This window comes from Vigna unguiculata, chromosome 1 (assembly GCF_004118075.2).
Source record: "Vigna unguiculata cultivar IT97K-499-35 chromosome 1, ASM411807v1, whole genome shotgun sequence".
NCBI lineage: Eukaryota > Viridiplantae > Streptophyta > Magnoliopsida > Fabales > Fabaceae > Vigna > Vigna unguiculata.
Window position 1 is genome coordinate 34,879,164 of NC_040279.1, and position 16,030 is coordinate 34,895,193.

Sequence of the window (16,030 nt, forward strand, 5' to 3'; positions counted from 1 at the left end):
GAGAGTAGTTTTACATTACATATGTATATAAGGAAGTAAAAATAATCTGTATCGGGTACCGCAAATAAAACTTGTAACAGGTAGAAAATATATATTGAAAATGAATATGCACGGATAATACGTAAAAGTATTTTTTATACCCGTATGTTAACGGGTAGGTACAAGTATTATAGTATCTGTATCTGTGAATATTCATACCCGTTATACTTTAATTTAAGTTAAAAAAAATTCAAAAAATAATTAAAATATTAATACATCGATTTTGAATGAATTATTTTTTATCAACTAGTTTTAAAAAATTTCTATTTATTTGTAAATTCTTATTCAACACTATTCAAATAAGTTATGTGCACTTTGTTTAAAGTTTATAAAAATTATGTATTGTATTTTTATTTGAATTTTTAGTTAAAATTTGTTGTTAAATATTAAATTTTTTATTTTCTAAATACTTACATGTATCCGTAAATATTACAAAAATATATAAATATATATATAAATATAAGTACGGATATAAAACACGGATGAATTGCTATCCATACTGATCCTATTAATATTCTTGTGTGTACTTTAGAAAATACAACTAAAAAAACATACTAATATAATAAAAATGTTCTATTATTTTTCCTTTGTTTAATTTTTACTCTTATAATGTATAATATTCGAGTTAAGACTTAACAAGTGAGAGAAAAGAGACCAGGTCTCTTACTTCTCTCTCTCTTTATTGTTTGTCTCTGTAGAAGACTCAATGCACCAACTGCGTCGTCGTGGTCGCGATTGAAGACGAAGAAGAAAAAGAAGACAGACAAAAATGCGGGCCTCCGTTTCCCTGTGGCTCGTGTTAGCCACCGTCGCGTTGTCGGCGGCGCTGGTTCACGGCGGTTTGACGGGGACATTTCTTCCTCTAGAACGGGCCATTCCTCTGAACCAACGAGTCGAATTAGAGGCGCTGAGAGCTCGCGACAGAGCACGCCACAGTCGAATCTTGCAAGGTGTCTTTGGTGGCGTTGTCGACTTCACTGTCCAGGGAACCTCCGATCCTTACTCCGTTGGGTACGGGTAATTCTTTTTCTCGCCTCCTTTCAAATTTCCCCGTATATTTTTTATTCTTCTTAATATTCCATTTTCGTTATGCATTTTCTTTTAACCGTTTTTGCAAGAAGAAGAAAGAAAGAGGAATAGCCGTAACGGATAGAGTATTTATTTGAGATCATTGTATTATATTATGATAATGATATTAACGGCTAATAAGTTTGAAGCAGTATATGGCATGTACTTTTGAAGCTTGGGGTTAATCTTGTTTTCCTTGTTCAGGCTCTATTTCACGAAAGTGAAGTTGGGATCGCCTGCGAAAGAGTTTTACGTTCAGATTGATACTGGAAGTGACATATTGTGGTTGAATTGCATGACTTGCAGTAATTGCCCACAATCTAGTGGGTTAGGGGTGAGAATTTTATGCTTTTAGCTGTTGTCATTTAATTTGACATTTTTTTTTTTGTAGATGAGAGTGTGATGATTTGACCTCTTCTTGCTGTTTTTGTATGCACCCTACAGATTCAGCTGGATTTCTTTGACACGACCGGCTCATCCACTGCTGCGTTTGTCTCCTGCGCTGATCCAATATGTTCTTATGCGGCTCGAACTGCGACAAGTGAATGCTCTTCTCAGGCTAATCACTGCAGCTACACTTTTCAGTATGGGGATGGAAGTGGGACAACTGGTTATTATGTTTCTGATACGATGTATTTTGACACCGTCCTGGGACAGTCATTGATTTCTAACTCTTCATCTACCATCGTTTTTGGGTGAGTCCTTCTGCTTTTGAGGATAGTCATGTCATGAGTGAGTTTGGGAACATATAAAGATCAGAGCTGGATCATAGGGGTCAGAGGAGCGTAGTTTTTGTTTGTGAAGATTATGTTCTGAGCTTAGTAGCAAACATTGTAATTAAATTATTATTACTAATAATATAATACTGTGGATCAGGGCAACTAACTGCATAAAAATATTGCCAAAAGGTAATCTTTTTTTAAAGGGAGAGAAAAGGTAACACACTATGGGCTGTTTATTTTGAGGTTGTTCACTATTTTACCTCCTCTTTCTGCTGTGATAGTTTGCACACTTACTCCCTTGTTTGTGTTAAGATGAATATTGAGTTTAAATGAACCTTTTGGGATTATTGTTTGGAAACAGGTGTAGCACCTACCAGTCTGGGGATTTGACCAAAACAGATAAAGCAGTTGATGGAATTTTTGGGTTTGGTCCTGGTGCTCTATCTGTTATATCACAATTGTCATCACAGGGTCTGACACCCAAAGCGTTCTCTCATTGCCTAAAAGGACAAGACAATGGAGGAGGTGTGTTAGTTCTCGGTGAAATTTTGGAGCCAAATATTGTTTATAGCCCACTTGTCCCATCACAGTATGTTCTCTCTTCTGCATTCTTTTTCCAAACTTTATTCTGTTGGTGGACATGTTTTTCCTTAATACGAAAGTACAAGTACTATTCATTTCCTAGAAATTATGAAACTAGGTATTTGCATTATTGTTAAAGATTAATTAGTGTGTTTGGATGGTAGGTAGGAAGTTGAGTTGAGTTGAACTCAACTGGAGTTAAGAAAAAGCAACCATTGTGGGTGTGTTTGTATTTTAGTGAGAACACCTGAATCAACTTTAAGTTTCTATTGGATACCATTCCTACAAGTTTGGCATGTTCTTAGATCCAGTTAGAAATAAATTCACCTCTAACTGTAGTCCACTTAAAAACTATGATGAGTTGCTTTTGTATCAATTCCAATTGAGTTAAACTCTATAATTTTCTAACGAAAATCTAAACACGCACTAGCTTTTAAGTCAACTGGAGTTTGTGGTGAATTTTGTTTCTATCTAGAGGTGAAAAAAAGTGCCATACATGTTCATACAACATTTGATGGAAGATGAAAGTTGGTTTGAGTCTCCCGATTGGTATCCAAACACACCCTTAATGGTAGACAAATTATGAGCTAATTATTCTTGAATTTAGCATACCAATTTGCTAGTTACAGTACAAGTTGTGGACCACAAAACATAAAATTAGCACTGCTAGTTGACATCTTGACAAAATTAGCCAAATAATGGTTGTTTTGTACCCATAGCTAACACGAAGTTTCTGATTTTTGTTGTTGTGAGGACTGGTCATAAAATTGTCATCTTTTATCCTTGATTGCAATTTTCTGAAGGGTAATTTACTTCCTTTTCGTTGCTTTTAGCCAAATATGTTAACTTTTGCCAGTATTCTAGTTATAAAAAACATTGGGTTTGAAGTTTGTATATTCAAGTTCATGCCTTTAGCGGAGAAGGTGAAAACTTTCTTGGTTTCCCGATGTGATATTGTTGTGTAGGGCTCAGCTCTCTCCTTACCAAGACAGTTTATTTTCATGAAGCTTACGTGCCATACCCTTGTTAAATGAGCGTGACTCAACCTGGAAGTGGAAACCTGTTTTCAGTTTTTGGGGGTTTTAAACCTCACATTATGAACTCTTTATTCAGCAAAAGTTGTAATAAAAACGACTATAAATGATAGTGCACAACAAACTTTTTTAATTTAATGAAATAAGCTTTGAATTGAACATAATACGCGATATTGCTTACTCAGTTACCAAATTAGGAGCAGTTCTGTCGTGGGATTACTGGACCAACCTCTAGTGTCCTAAAGGTGTGTGCCCTGGGGCATGGGGGTCAGTGTGGTAGTCTCAAGATCAGTTCCCGCAACGTTGAAATAATTCTTGGCCTGCGGAAGCTTTGTCCTGCGAGCACAAATTAGTTCTTGGTTGTTAGATTTGGGATGTCCATGCACAAAATAAAATTCGTGTTCTATGTCTTACTTTTTATTTGGCTAATTCTTTGGTGAAATTTCAGGCCTCATTACAACTTAAATCTTCTGAGCATTGCTGTTAATGGACAACTTCTCCCAATTGATTCAGATGTATTTGCGACAACTAATAATCGAGGAACTATAGTTGACACTGGAACGACATTGGCATACCTTGTTCAAGAAGCATACAATCCTTTTGTCGATGCTGTGAGTTTACTTTTACTTTAAATTTGTGGCACTTTCTCAGTACATAAAATCTGACATTGCCCCTACCCTAACAGGAAGGTCCTTCTGTCTAAACCAGAAGATTGGCTGTTCATTTGAGGTTGTCCTCCGTTTTCAATAGGTCCCTAGTTAACTGAATGATCAATCTCCAAGGATGGTTTTAAGATCTATATGATAAGTCTGTGAGAGGCTATTTACATGCCCATTAAACTGTTTACCCCATCTCTTTGGAAAAATCTCATTGACCAGTTACCAATTTCATAATACAAGAGATGTTTAAATATCTGCAAAACCCTGTCTTTTATGCGAAAACAAGGGAGTTGCTGCAACTTTTCCCTCAAACTAAATTAATAGAGTGAGTATGAAGATGGTAATTTCATAGGAAACTTTTCAACTTTTGTTACTACCATAGATTAGTGTAGACCCTCGCCATATATGAAGTTATAAAGAGGCTTATAATGTTATGCTGTTGGTGATAAGAGAAGTCGAGTCATGAGTGTCCGTAAAGTGAACTTTTTTATGGAATTTGATTCTCAGAAATGCTTGCTAGACAAATTGTCTGTGTAGATTGGATTATGTAGTTTTATTACTTACTAAGTCCCAAACACAATAGTTTGTCTCACTATGCCCTACTAGTCTACCTTATGAACCTTATCCACACAGTTGCCTTGTGTCATTAACAGTCATGTCATTTCTGACTGCCATATACAGCTGGCAAGTCCACATTAGCTGATGCCTATCAGCTCATATGTTGACTATGCCACATCAGCATACAGCCAACCCACTTATGTGATTGCCATGTCACTTATTGGTAGCCACCTCACTTATTTCCGTGTAGATTATTGGCTTTGACAAAGTTGACTATTGACTTTGACTATAACCTTGGTCTTTCATAGCAAGAGTTGCTTGGCTTCCGATCACCTTTCGGTTTCAATTCCCTTCAAAATGCATTTTTTCAAACTTTAAAACTTGCCTGATATTTTTATTAATTGTGGTTTTTGTGTTAGGGCTTTTGTCTTGTGGTTTTTGTTAACAAAATCTAGTATCCATCGGAGAAGTCCGAACGGTTACACCAAATCTTGATTCCATGATACATGCGCACGTTATTAAATGAAAAGACTACTGTTACTGTAGTCCTACGGAGATGTTTCAATATAATGCTCTCCTATAGGGAGATGTTTCAATATGCATTCTACGCTGAAAATTGTCAATTTCTTGTTACAATTTTTACCACAAAAACGTGTTGAAGAGAGGCAAACAAATTCTTGAGCATATTTATCATGCATTTAAAGTTTTTAAGAAATCTTATATCATGTGCTGATGTTGAATATCTAAACGAATGCGTAGATAACTGCTGCTGTCTCACAGTTCTACAAACCCATTATTTCAAAAGGAAACCAGTGTTATCTGGTATCAAACAGGTTATTTCAATTTAAAGTCAACTTTTTAACAAAGATCCTTCAATTCTTTCGTCATAATTTTTTTTGTCTTATTATAGTTTGATGATTTGAATTTATGCTTATTCAGCGTAGGTAATATATTTCCTCAAGTCAGTTTAAACTTCATGGGTGGGGCATCTATGGTTTTAGATCCAGAACATTACCTCATGCATTATGGTTTCCTTGTAAGTATATCTATTTTTATTTGGTCACGTTATTGCCTCTTCTATCTTGCCGAAGTAGGAGTAATTCTTTTGAAATGCGTACCACTAATAACAGTCTGATGTACGCTACCTTGATTTCACAGGATGGTGCTGCAATGTGGTGCATTGGGTTCCAAAAAGTAGACCAGGGATTCACTATTTTAGGAGGTTAGAAGCTGGAAAAATTATCTAGACAGAGTAAAATCTGCATGGAGTTTGAAGAAAAACTGACTTTTCAAAATTGATTATAAAATGAGCTCTTTAGTTAGTAGCATAGAAAATCTTCAGTGATAAAGGACTTCTATTCGATGGTAGTAAACTGTATTACGTAGTTATATCTTTGAGAATTCGTTTTGGTAAGCTGAATATGAGATTAGAAAAACTGAAAACACATGGTAAAGTAAAGTGTTTCACAAAGAACCTTAATGAGTTATTTTCAGTAAACATTAAAATGGAATTTTAAAATACGATAAAAATGGCTAGATTCTGTATTGTCATTAAAAGTTTTATCATATTTATTGTGTCAATTATGCATGAAATTATTTGGTCAGCAAGTGGATCAACCAAGTCTTTTTGGGTTCTTTTGCAGATATTGTCCTAAAAGATAAGATATTTGTATACGACTTAGCTAATCAACGAATTGGATGGGCCAACTATGACTGTAAGCTCGCTAAAGTAACTGAATCTTTCTGCTTGTATGGTCTTTTTACTGTCATAAAATCTTGAGTTGGTGGTCAGGTTCTTTGGCTGTAAACGTCTCTATGGCTACGAGCAAGAGCAAAGATGCATACATCAACAATTCAGGACACATGAGTGTGGGCTGCTCCCACATACGCACTTTCTCCAACTTGCTAGCATCAGGCATTGCTGCTTTCCTTGTGCACACAGTTTTCATGGAGTTCCCATTTTTGTAAAGCGCTACCATGAGTCAAACATCATTTTTTGAAGCTTACATGGGTTGGCTGATGTTTTATTTATTATCAGCATGCCCTTGCGTTGAAACGGGAGGTGGTTGCTGTTTTCTGCGCCGTATTTAATTTCGTTGGTATCCTTAGCTTGCTGAAAATGAGGATCTCATTACAAAGGGTCTCTCATCTTCGGAACTGGCATCTTTGTAAATTAGTTTACCACCTGGAGTAGATGGGAATTGTACTATTTATAAACTACTCTGACTACATAAAACAGTTTACTTGTGAGATTTTCAGCAAAGGATATGGGAATATCATATTCTTGGAATTGTGTTCTTATTGTCACCAATGGAGTGATGTGTGCACCGTGCAGCAACAAGTTGTCAAACCAATGTAAAGAAAGACGAACAATATTTCTTCGAATAGGTAGTTATCTTTGTTATTCTATTCCTAAATCAGAGTTGGTTATAGAGATTTCTTAATTATATCTTTGTTTTTCATTCATGCTATACTACATATATTATTTATCTATAAATTGTAGATAACAACAATTAATATACACACATCACTAGTGAAAATAATTGATGGTTAGATTTTCTTTTTACCAAGTCAGATTTTTTTAACCTTCCTGTCAAAAGATAAAGGAATAATTACAGAGAGAACAAAACATTATATTCTATTCTATATCTAGAGAATATATATATATATATATATATATATATATATATATATATATATATATAATGTGTCTATGATAGTTTATTTATTGTTACTGTCAGAGAGAGATCTTGAGAAAATGACGGAAAACTAAAACTTTATTAGTGTTACGTAGACTCTAAATATGTTAGTTATATGACATGCATGTTGGATTGGATTAGGTTATTCTTTCAAACAACTCAAACATTGCACATGGTCCCAAGCAGATACATGAAATAAATTTTTTAATGCATACAAAAATCAAACTCGATTTTTATTCCGGAAAATTATAGCATTTTTTTTAAATGTCATTCCATTTGAGTAACTTTTTCTTACATTAATGGATAATGAAAAGAGACTACAAAACTACTAAACCTTAACGCTTTCTGTTTTCTCTTTTGTGTTCCGTGCATATTTGAAACAGTCCTCCTCATTCCTTAACGCTTGTATGTCCGTTTCTTTCTCTACCACTTCCTTTTTCTTCTACTTTCGTGTCCATCAGCTATCCTCCAACTAAGAGATAACAAAAATATCTGTATTTCTTAACATATGTAAATAAAATTCAGGATGAATGATCGGTACTAATAGATAATAAATATTTTAATATTTATTTATAAATAAATTAAGTATGAATATCATACTATTTATATTTACGAGTATTTATTTTTAAAAATAATTATAATTTAATTCATAAAATAGATATGTTATATAGATAAAGTTGTTATTTTATTTTATTCTTATACTTTTTCTATATAAAAAATGTAACAAATATAAAATACAAAATTCTAAAATAATAATTAATTTTTAAAATTGAAAAATATTTTTAGAAACAGAAATATTTTCTAAAAAGTAATTTAAATAAAAAATAATAATTAAATATTTTTAATAATGGATCATATAATAAATTCTATATTTTCTAAAAAAATAACTAAAAGAACAATTTTCTTTATTACAAATGATGAGTAGTAAAAAGAAAAAAGAAATCCAGAGACTGCAATCGAAGTAAAGTATTATTCATAGGATCAATTAAACTAATTTAAAGGTGTGTCTTTTTTCTTTTCTTCATTCCACAAAATAGTTAATCAATAATCACATGAACAACTAAAAAATAGTTGTGAGATACGTTATCTTTATTAAAATCGTAAAAATTATTTATTCGCGAATTTTCCTTTTTCTTTTTCAAAAACGAATTTAAACGTAATTAGAACTTAAACGAATTGTAAATTTAATTTAATATTTAATATATATATATATATATATATATATATTTTTTTTTACGTATGTATATTTAAAATTTAAAAATAATAAAAATGCATTGGAAATCATAAGAATATTAAAACTGTAGATTAAAAGTTTAAAATCTGGTATTATATTAATTATTAACTACTAGCATAAACACAGACGCGCGCCTGTGTATATATCGTAATATTATTAAGTTGTTATATAAACTAAAATTATATTTATTAAAAATAAAGTAAAATATATTAGAATAGATGAAAGAATAATCAATGATAAATAAAGAAGAAGAGAATAAGCAAAAATAGTCAAATTTATAAAAAAATTGTAAAAGTAACTGTCAATTTTTAAAAATTTAATAAATTATTATATTTAAAGAGTAAAATTGATATTTTGAAATGTGGACACAAAGAAGGGAATCTCCTTTATTTATACTAGTGTAAACACAGTTGTGTATATGCATTTTTTAAATATGCGTGATATTATATTAGTAGGTGATAATATTGTAATGTTATTAAGTTAATGTATAAATAAAAATTATATTTATTAAAAATAAAGTGAAATATATAAGAACAGATGAAAGAATAACCATTGATAAATAAAGAAAACGAAAAGAAGTAAAGACATCCAATTTTATAAAAAACTCTTGTAAAGATAACGGTCAATTTTTAAAAATTTAATAAATTATTATATTTAAAGGATAAAATTGATATTTTGAAATTTAGAAAAAAACAGAAATTCACTTTTATATATCGTTGTAGATATTATTATAGATAATAATATAAATGTATAAAAATATAAGTGTAAGAACACGAGTTACATGAAAGTTATCTATCGTGAGCAAGTTTTCACTATCTCCGCGTTTCAATTAATTCACTTTGCAGAGGTTTGAATTAGGAGCGCCGACATAGCACTCCAATTCCTTTCTTCGTTTACCGAAGCCACAACTCAGTTTTGCTTTCGCTGAATTTTCATTAGAGAATGGGGAGGAGTGGCGGAGGAGATCGAAGACGAAGAAGATCCGATGAGTCCGAATCCGAGTCACCGTCCGATTCCGACTCGGACCGACGCCATCGTAGCAGTAGCCGCCGGTCTTGGCGTGACTCCGACGGCGATAGGAAGAAGAAGAAATCCTCGAGGAACATTACAGAAGAGGAAATCGCGCAGTACATGGCCAAAAAAGCCCAATCAAAGGTCTTCATCTTGTTTCCCTATGCCTTTCTTGTCCCTCCACCGTTAGAATTCGCATATTGAATGACTTTTCATTGTTTCAGGCTATGAAAGTCGCGAAAAAGTTGAAAACGAGTACGGTGTCGGGCTATTCCAACGATTCGAATCCGTTCGGTGACTCCAATCTCAATGAGAAGTAAGTTGCTGCCAATTTGACGTTGTTCTTCGTATCTCGAGCTTAAATTAAACTTATTTTAGCGTCACAATACATGAATCGTGAGATAAGTTGTGGTCGCTTTTATAGATTGTAAACCTACACAAATGTTATGTGTAGGTTTGTTTGGCGCAAGAAGATTGAACGCGATGTTTCTCAAGGTGTGTCTATTGATACGTTTTCTGTTAAGGCCGAGAAAAAGAGACAGATAGAAAGGATGGTATGTACTTGTATCCATGAATTTTGTTTGGGTAAAATGTGATATAGGTTCTCAATTTTACCTTAAAATTGATTTTAGTATATACTTTATAATTGATAGATTTTCTTCATTGCATATTTTTGTAATTCGCCGAAAGCTAAAGGGATCTATAACACAATTTTCCCTTTTTATTTTAACCGTCATGATACGGGATATATGTTGCATGGTCATTATTTGTTTCTACCTCTGCAACATTTCCTATACACTTGATTTAAAAGCTTTAAAGCCATAATTATATATGGGTATCTTGATGCCAATTTGGTTCCTGGACCATGTGTGTGCAAATGATCTCATATATATATACTTTTCCCACTTCAATTTAGTTACTTCATTGGGGATGAATGGGAATCTGGTTTGCTTTAGTTATATTGAAATATGGTTTATGAAAAGGTCTATGTATGACCTTGGTTTGGGTGCAATGTCAAGGTTTTTGGGGTCTCTACCACTGTAAATCTCAGATAGAGATGCCTGGTGGTCTTAAAATGGCATTTAATATTACTAATATTAATGACATTTATAATTCATAATTCATAATTAACAATAAAAATTCATAGGTGTCTTAAAGTATACAAGTACAAACAAAAGTCTAATGCGAAGGTCTTGGTTATCCTCCTCTAGGCTAGACATCTTACAAATTATATGATCTTGAAACTCATCAAATCATCATTGGTTATGATGTTTTCCATGTGGATATTTTCCTCTATGAATCCATTACACTTCCCCAACCACCATAGACCTTGTCATACTTAATAAGTTGATACTATTCCTAATAATCTTACTTATGAGACTCTTTCATGCACTCTACCAACTCCTTCAAAACTCATCCCTCTCACTTCTATTGCTTCGATTTCTCATGCGTTGTTCCCAATTATCTCTTGTTCAACCTGCAACTTTGTGTGATTATATTTAGATAACATCTCCCGACCCAATGTCATCTTAATCATCTTTTCCAAATCTTATATTTAGAAGGAAACAATAAAAGATAAATATAAATTCCCCTAAATAAAGCCTAAATTCACCGCGTGCTTCTTGACATCAAACAAAGGTACAAGATATCTTGTTTGCAATTTTATCTCGTATGATTGTTACACCCCTCAACATCGGTCTTCTATTGCCGCTATTACTAATGATATTGAACGTACATATTGTGTTTAAGCTGCTTCTGAAACTCATTGGCAAGAAGTAATGACATTTGTGTTGGCTGCTTTGGAGGCTGATAATGCTTGGTCTCCAACATCTCTTAATACTGGAAAGTAGACTATTGGTTGTCGTTGGGTTGGGTGTATACAATCAAGCGCAAATCCTATGGTTCTCTTGAACATAATAAGGTGCCCCTAGTTGAGAGGGATATATACAACTAGAAGGAATTTATTATCATGACACCTTTTCACCCATTGCTAAAATGGTTACAGTATGCTAGCTTTGGCAGCTGCTCAGCATTGATTTCTTCATCAACTTGCTGTCCATAACGCTTTTATTCTTGGTGATTTTTCTGAAGAAATATGTGCATCTCTTACTCCTGGTTTTCATCAATAGAGGAGAATATTGTGTTGCCTCAACAAGTCCTTAAACCCTGGTCTTTGAGATTGGAGTTGTATTCACAATTTTATTTGTCCTCAATTTCCTACAATTCAAGGAATGTGACAACCATGACTACAACTGCAACTTAAAACTTTGTATTAAATCTGTAGCTGGGAATGGGTTCAATGGATTGAACTAGTATAATAATAGATATAGTTTTGAATTAAATTGTATTGTGGTTAGCCTTTGCGGCTTTGTTCTTTGCTTTCCCAAATTTGTTGGTCCTTTTTTTGTCATTGATGGCCTAATAGCTAAACGTTCTCACTTCTATGATAACAATATTGCAGGCAGAAATTGAAAAAGTGAAAAAGAGAAGAGAGGAAAGGGCACTGGAGAAAGCACGGCACGAGGAAGAAATGGTATGTACTTTCTCATAATTTGTTATTAGTCTATAATTATTGTGTAGTGTTAACCTATTATTAGTTTTTGCTTGTACTAGTTCCATGGTACTTCATTTTACACTTTACATTATATATAAGAGTATTATATAAGCTTCTGGTATCTCAATTCAATTATATTGTCTACTTTCTATCTATTTTGTTGAATTTCAACATTTGCCATTTTTATCATGGCACTGTATTTTTGTGTGGTCATATTCTAATATGAAATACCAATCATGTCCTTACCAATTATGTCCTTTCCTTGTTTTTTGATTTGTTTTTGGGGTTGGGGCACAATGCTGTATGGCTTTTCACTTGGCCCAAATATAGAAATATTCGAGTCAAGCCTAGGCTTGATTTGTAGACTGTTGATGGTGTATACACTATGTTATATTATCCTGATTTAAGAGATTCTTTCTCCCAGGCACTGTTAGCTAGAGAACGTGCTCGAGCTGAGTTTCAGGACTGGGAAAAAAAAGAAGAAGAGGTATTGTATCTTTAGTTTGTTTTTTTTTATTTGTTTTTATTTGTTTTTATTTTATATAATATTATTATTTTTATTGACTTGGACAATTTAATCTGCAGTTCCATTTTGATCAAAGCAAAGTTAGGTCAGAAATTAGATTGCGTGAAGGGCGTGCCAGACCAATTGATGTCCTAACCAAGCATCTCAACGGCTCTGATGATTTGGATATAGAAATAAATGAACCATATATGGTCTTCAAGGTTAATTTAGCGTTTTTCTTTTCATTTTATTTGTCCTCACTGTTCTAATGTTATATAGTATGACTAAGGATTTCCAGATATTATTGGACAAGCTACATAATGATTTGATATATGGTGCAGGGTTTGACTGTAAACGAAATGAACGAGCTACGTGATGACATCAAAATGCATCTGGACCTTGACAGGGCAACACCAACTCATGTAGAATTTTGGGAGGTATCACCCTGTTTCCATGTTTCATTATGGGCTACTTAATTTATGGGTTCTACCTTATCGATATTATGGCAACAACAAATTGAGGATAATATTTAAACAAAATTTGAGGTGCTTTGGGACCCAAATGACTTGTTGACTTTCATGACCTTTTCCTGCTTTAGTTAATTTGTATGACTATTATGGTTGGTATCGTGTTTAAAGTTCAAAACTCATTGTTAATGTCGTCTTCATGTAGGCACTCCTTCTGGTGTGTGATTGGGAGCTAGCAGAAGTGCGAAAAAAGGATGCGTTTGATCGAGCTAGAGTACGAGGAGAAGAACCTCCTGCTGAGCTGCTTGCAGAAGAAAGGGGACTGCATTCCAGTGTTGAGCCAGATGTAAAGAGGCTGTTGCAGGGGAAGACACGTGCAGAATTGGAGGCTTTACAGGTTCACATTGAATCAGAAATGCGTTCTGGTACAGCAAAGGTGGTTGAATACTGGGAAGCCATTTTAAAACATCTCCACATTTATAAAGCCAAGGTATTTCCCGTCACATTAAATTCCAATTGTTTTACGTGGCTTTAGGCTATGTTGGTTTTGACTATTATTAAATTACTCCAAATACAGGCTTCTTTGAAGGAAATTCATGCTAAATTGCTACGTAAGCATTTGCAATCTCTAGAGAGACCATTGGAGGATGAAGACAAATTGGAGGATGCTAATGTTATGACACCTGACGAGGAGGAAGATACAGAGGATGACATTAAAGGTAAAAGCTTTATTGCTGTTATGGACATTTAGTTGTACATGAAAAAACTGTTATTACCAATCATCTCAATTTTCATACTGAAATTTATTGTTCCTTTTTCTTTCTAGTCCGATCTCTAGATGAATCATTTTCACCAGAACCTATTAGAGAGGAGCAAGAAGATGAAGACGAGGCTGGATCATTTTCGCCACAGCTGTTGCATGGTGATGAAAGTGAGGAAGCTATTGACCCTGAAGAGGATAGAGCCATGCTGGTAATATTTCTAACCATAATTTTTAATGGTCATCTCCTACTTAATTTAGATATTTTATAACCCTGTACATTTATAGGAGCGGAGCCGCAAGGCTGTCTTAGAAGAGCAGCAAAGACGAGTTCAGGAAGCAATGATATCAAAGCCAGCTCCCTCTGAAGATAATTTTGAGATGAAGGCTTTAAAAGCTATGGGAGATATGGAAGATGGAGATGCTGTGTTTGGATCTGGTGCTGAAGTGAGCCTGGATTCCCAGGTATAGTGTCTTGGCCTTATATGACATGACATTAACTTGCCCCTTGCTATGATTCTTTGAATTTTTCATCGACATAAAAATATGTAGTTATTAGATAGGATGCAACATTCTGCATCTCATTTTTAAAAGATAGACCAGTTTGTTTTTGTGTTAAAAGCTATGTTTGCCTTTTTTTTCTCTATAAGTTCCTTGATTTTCTTTAGAGCTTTTCTCCAAGTGTATTTCCCTAACTTCTATCATTTTGAGTAGAAAAAAGCTAGGAAAAATCAGGTGAAACACTACCTAAAGAGTGTGTTATCATGTACTTAGTACACTCCCTGTGGTATAGTTTCGTATTTTAATGAGAAATAGAAAAGTTGTTATTTTTTCTCTTCAAAATTTCCTGATGGTCTGATAAATGTTGGAGCAGGTTTATTGGTGGCATGACAAATACAGGCCTAGGAAGCCGAAGTATTTCAACCGTGTTCACACTGGATACGAGTGGAACAAATATAATCAGACTCACTATGATCATGACAACCCACCTCCAAAGATTGTGCAGGGATACAAGTTTAATATTTTCTATCCTGATCTTGTAGACAAGACAAAAGCCCCAACCTACACCATCGAGAAGGATGGCAGCAATGGGGAGACTTGCATTATAAGATTCCATGCTGGGCCACCGTACGAAGACATAGTAAGTCGTCTATTATCCTTTGTGTTACGAAGGATATTTAGTTTTTAATCAATTTACTTATTTTCATCGTGTTTTCATCAGGCTTTCCGCATCGTAAACAAAGAATGGGAATATTCTCACAAGAAGGGTTTTAAGTGCACATTTGAACGTGGAATTCTGCACGTGTACTTTAATTTCAAACGCCACCGCTACCGCAGATAATTTCACACAAGGCAATGGTTCACTTATGTAAAATTTTTCCTACTAGAAAGGCTACGTGACTGCTACAAGTAGATATAAATGGCCAGGAAATTTACTACTGAAACTGAGACCAAAAGAAGAAATTCAAAGGTACTATTAGAGTAAGTAATACCCGCACCGGTCAAAGTCTGATCCAAATCTTGTCATGATATTCTAGACTTGATTTAAGGAAATAGTACGGTTTTTCCATTGCTATAACTAAATCGAGACCAAGGGTCTTTCCAAACGCTGAGATACTAATTACATGTCTTTTTTATTTTTGGTGCACACATTACTCTCTGACTCCTGTCTGATTTAACTAGGTTTTCCTCATCATTGTAGAATATCACATTGTCCAACTGTTTCTGTTGAAAAAGTTGATTATTGTACAATTTAATTTTCATTATAATCCTTCTTGTGTTTTGTCTATAATATGCTCCTTGCTTTAGAAGATGCACAGATTCTCAGTTCACGTGATTGCTAATTTTGCATTAAAAAATTACTGTAGGGAACTGAGAGCATGTTGAACTGGTAAAACCTTAAGAAATAAGAATTTAGATTAACCCTTAAAAGAGTAGCGTGTGTTTGGTTTAAGTCAATTCCAACTCCCAAGGAACGTTGAATGCCAATCTCACTCTCACTGGTTATTGAAGTTCTACATCATCAAACGGATTCAGACTAATGAGTTTCTATCGGTGAGTAGTGTTATGTGACGTTAAACTTTCAGATGCATTGATTTTTCACATATCCCCCCTCGTATTTGGCAAAATAATGGGCG

The 16,030-nt window shown here is 33.9% G+C and overlaps 2 protein-coding genes across 4 annotated transcripts; both read left to right on the top strand.

Moving 5' to 3' along the window:
* Positions 1 to 666: 666 nt before the first annotated feature.
* Positions 667 to 7,066, top strand: LOC114163551 (aspartic proteinase-like protein 2). Of its 2 annotated transcripts, none has more exons than XM_028047861.1 (10): positions 667 to 1,050; positions 1,312 to 1,441; positions 1,552 to 1,802; positions 2,191 to 2,418; positions 3,894 to 4,056; positions 5,422 to 5,495; positions 5,602 to 5,698; positions 5,821 to 5,884; positions 6,306 to 6,377; positions 6,455 to 7,066. In XM_028047861.1, exons 1-10 carry the CDS (start codon positions 809 to 811, stop codon positions 6,628 to 6,630), a joined length of 1,497 nt encoding a protein of 498 aa, XP_027903662.1. In that variant the 5' UTR covers positions 667 to 808; the 3' UTR covers positions 6,631 to 7,066. The 2 variants fall into 2 exon arrangements, with proteins under 2 accessions (XP_027903662.1, XP_027903659.1); XM_028047858.1 differs by having other exon boundaries at positions 668 to 1,056.
* A 2,321-nt stretch (positions 7,067 to 9,387) lies between these two features.
* Positions 9,388 to 15,661, top strand: LOC114192502 (cactin-like). 2 transcript variants are annotated; one of them, XM_028082244.1, is made up of 13 exons: positions 9,388 to 9,750; positions 9,831 to 9,922; positions 10,061 to 10,160; positions 12,068 to 12,139; positions 12,585 to 12,647; positions 12,746 to 12,886; positions 13,007 to 13,102; positions 13,338 to 13,622; positions 13,710 to 13,851; positions 13,959 to 14,104; positions 14,181 to 14,357; positions 14,767 to 15,033; positions 15,115 to 15,661. In XM_028082244.1, exons 1-13 carry the CDS (start codon positions 9,538 to 9,540, stop codon positions 15,232 to 15,234), a joined length of 1,914 nt encoding a protein of 637 aa, XP_027938045.1. In that variant the 5' UTR covers positions 9,388 to 9,537; the 3' UTR covers positions 15,235 to 15,661. The 2 variants fall into 2 exon arrangements, with proteins under 2 accessions (XP_027938045.1, XP_027938055.1); XM_028082254.1 differs by lacking the exon at positions 9,388 to 9,750 and having other exon boundaries at positions 10,031 to 10,160.
* Positions 15,662 to 16,030: the final 369 nt, after the last annotated feature.